The 1,925-nt window shown below is 48.5% G+C and overlaps 1 protein-coding gene across 1 annotated transcript; it reads right to left on the reverse strand.

Moving 5' to 3' along the window:
* Positions 1 to 223: 223 nt before the first annotated feature.
* LOC147423638 (uncharacterized) lies at positions 224 to 1,171 on the reverse strand. Its single transcript, XM_086501158.1, has 3 exons — positions 1,107 to 1,171; positions 790 to 839; positions 224 to 450 (listed from the first exon to the last, which is right to left on the reverse strand). The coding sequence occupies exons 1-3, from the start codon at positions 1,169 to 1,171 to the stop codon at positions 224 to 226; spliced, it is 342 nt and encodes a 113-aa protein (XP_086357284.1).
* Positions 1,172 to 1,925: the final 754 nt, after the last annotated feature.

Below are 1,925 nucleotides of genomic sequence, written 5' to 3' on the forward strand. Positions count from 1 at the left end.
GAGAGAGAGAGAGAGAATTCCCTCCTAGCTCATTTGGGTACCCATTTTAGACCACAAAAATGGTTATAGACTTACAAGGAGCACTAGTGGCCTATGAGCTAGCTTTCCTTAAAGTGTTTCAAATATTAATTGCAAGCTCGTGTCTTTGCAAAGCCAAGTCCTTCAAATTGTTGAAACTTTCTTGAGTGAAGCGGACTTATCAATAGCCCATGACCCTTGACATCTATGACGGGTTGGCGAAAGGAGACGACAATGAATGTTGAAGAGGCTCATGTGGCATGCTCAAGATGGTGCTAAGGTTTGGGCAAAGCAGATCCGGCATGAAGGGGCTCATTAGGGCTGCATGTTGGAGCTGGCTCAACAAAAGCGGCCATGATAGGCTAGTGGCTAGTAGGACGAGAAGCTGATCCGACACTGCATGAAGTTTGATAACAATCCTAGCTACCTCAACTGAGTAACCAAGAACTAATGACAAAGCAAGTGAGAGATAGAGTAAGCATAGAATAGAGACACTTGCTCTTCACTCCGTCTTGCTGATAGATACGAGCTAGTTGCTATTCCCCTCCATGCATGAGCCGTTGAGCTAGCGAATGCAACCTTTAGTGAACTGAATGCGAGGTAGTGAGGGGATCCATGGATGCCAAGTCCACACACAAGATTTTATGCAATCATAGCCGTCAAATTTTATGCACATCCGTCCAAGTGCATGCTACGCAGGTCTGTATTGAAAACAGATTTGATGTGCGAGTGAGCAATCCCTCCTGACTGCAGACCCCGCCTACTGGTCACCTTGGCAACCCCAATTCTTTGTAGCATACGGCCACCCTCTAGAGTATAACCTGCACAATGCGCAAAAATGCATGATTACCTGTGTGTATTAGAGAAGCAAGCGATCAGGAGAAGAAGAAGAAGAAGAGAGTTTTAACGTCGTAGGAAACTATCCCAAGAGACCTTAAAGATCTAGCCGGAGAGAGAGAGAGAGAGAGAGAGAGAGAGAGAGTATGAATCATGGGCAAATTACGATTGAAGATGCAGGCAATGACGCCGAGTTGTGGTATCGCAGACTAAAGATGGGGCTGCGCATGCGCACAGGTGGAAGCCCTCACCAGCAAGGCCAAACGGTCCTCTCAACGTGCAAGCAGTTGGGCTCCTCCCGGAAGCAGCTCATCATTAAGGGCTCCCCTCTCCCCAGCTCTACTCTTTCAACTATCTCTGCTAGCTTCTCCCAGCTTGAAGAGAGAATCGCTCACATCCCCCACCTCTCTTCAAGAGGGAGAATGCCTCTCACATACCTCGCACACTAATAACACCTTCGATCAAACAGAGGGAAGCTCATTTTGCTAGTGCGGAAACCGAATTAGTCCCCAATTGGGAAGAGGAACACAGTACTTTGCCAATTCTGCAACTCCCTCCGCCAATCCAGGGCCCGCCGCACTAGAGCAGCCCCCTTGTGCGTCAGAGACACAAAGCCTTCAAGACAGAGTCTCCGAAAAAAGAGAATCCCTTTCTAAAGCTCCCTGCATTGATACCCCATTACCGATCATATGGTGCCCTCCAAACTACAACGCTCTCTTTCTTTCCTCTGTTTTGCTCCAGGCCAGTAGCAGCCTTGCACAGACTCCCGAGGCCGGCACTGTGCGCCCCCTCTTTCAAGCCGACGCCCCAACTCTTACACAAGGTCGACGCCCCAACTCTTACACAAGGTCCAGGCTCCAGCTCGTACAGTAGAACTTTCTCTATAAAAAACCTCTCTGAAAGCGCGCGCGCGAGTTTTGTTTTATAGAGAAAGAGGTAGGTCTCACCTATTTCGGAAAAATGGTAGGAGGCCAGAATAGATAAAGATGCCTTTATTTAAGAGGATCAAAACTAAAGCATGGTGGGCGATGAGACGACGAGCATGGAGAGGAAGGTGGCACGCAGTAGTG

The sequence above is a fragment of the Adiantum capillus-veneris genome, chromosome 26 (assembly GCF_014529385.1).
Source record: "Adiantum capillus-veneris isolate H3 chromosome 26, ASM1452938v2, whole genome shotgun sequence".
Lineage (NCBI taxonomy): Eukaryota > Viridiplantae > Streptophyta > Polypodiopsida > Polypodiales > Pteridaceae > Adiantum > Adiantum capillus-veneris.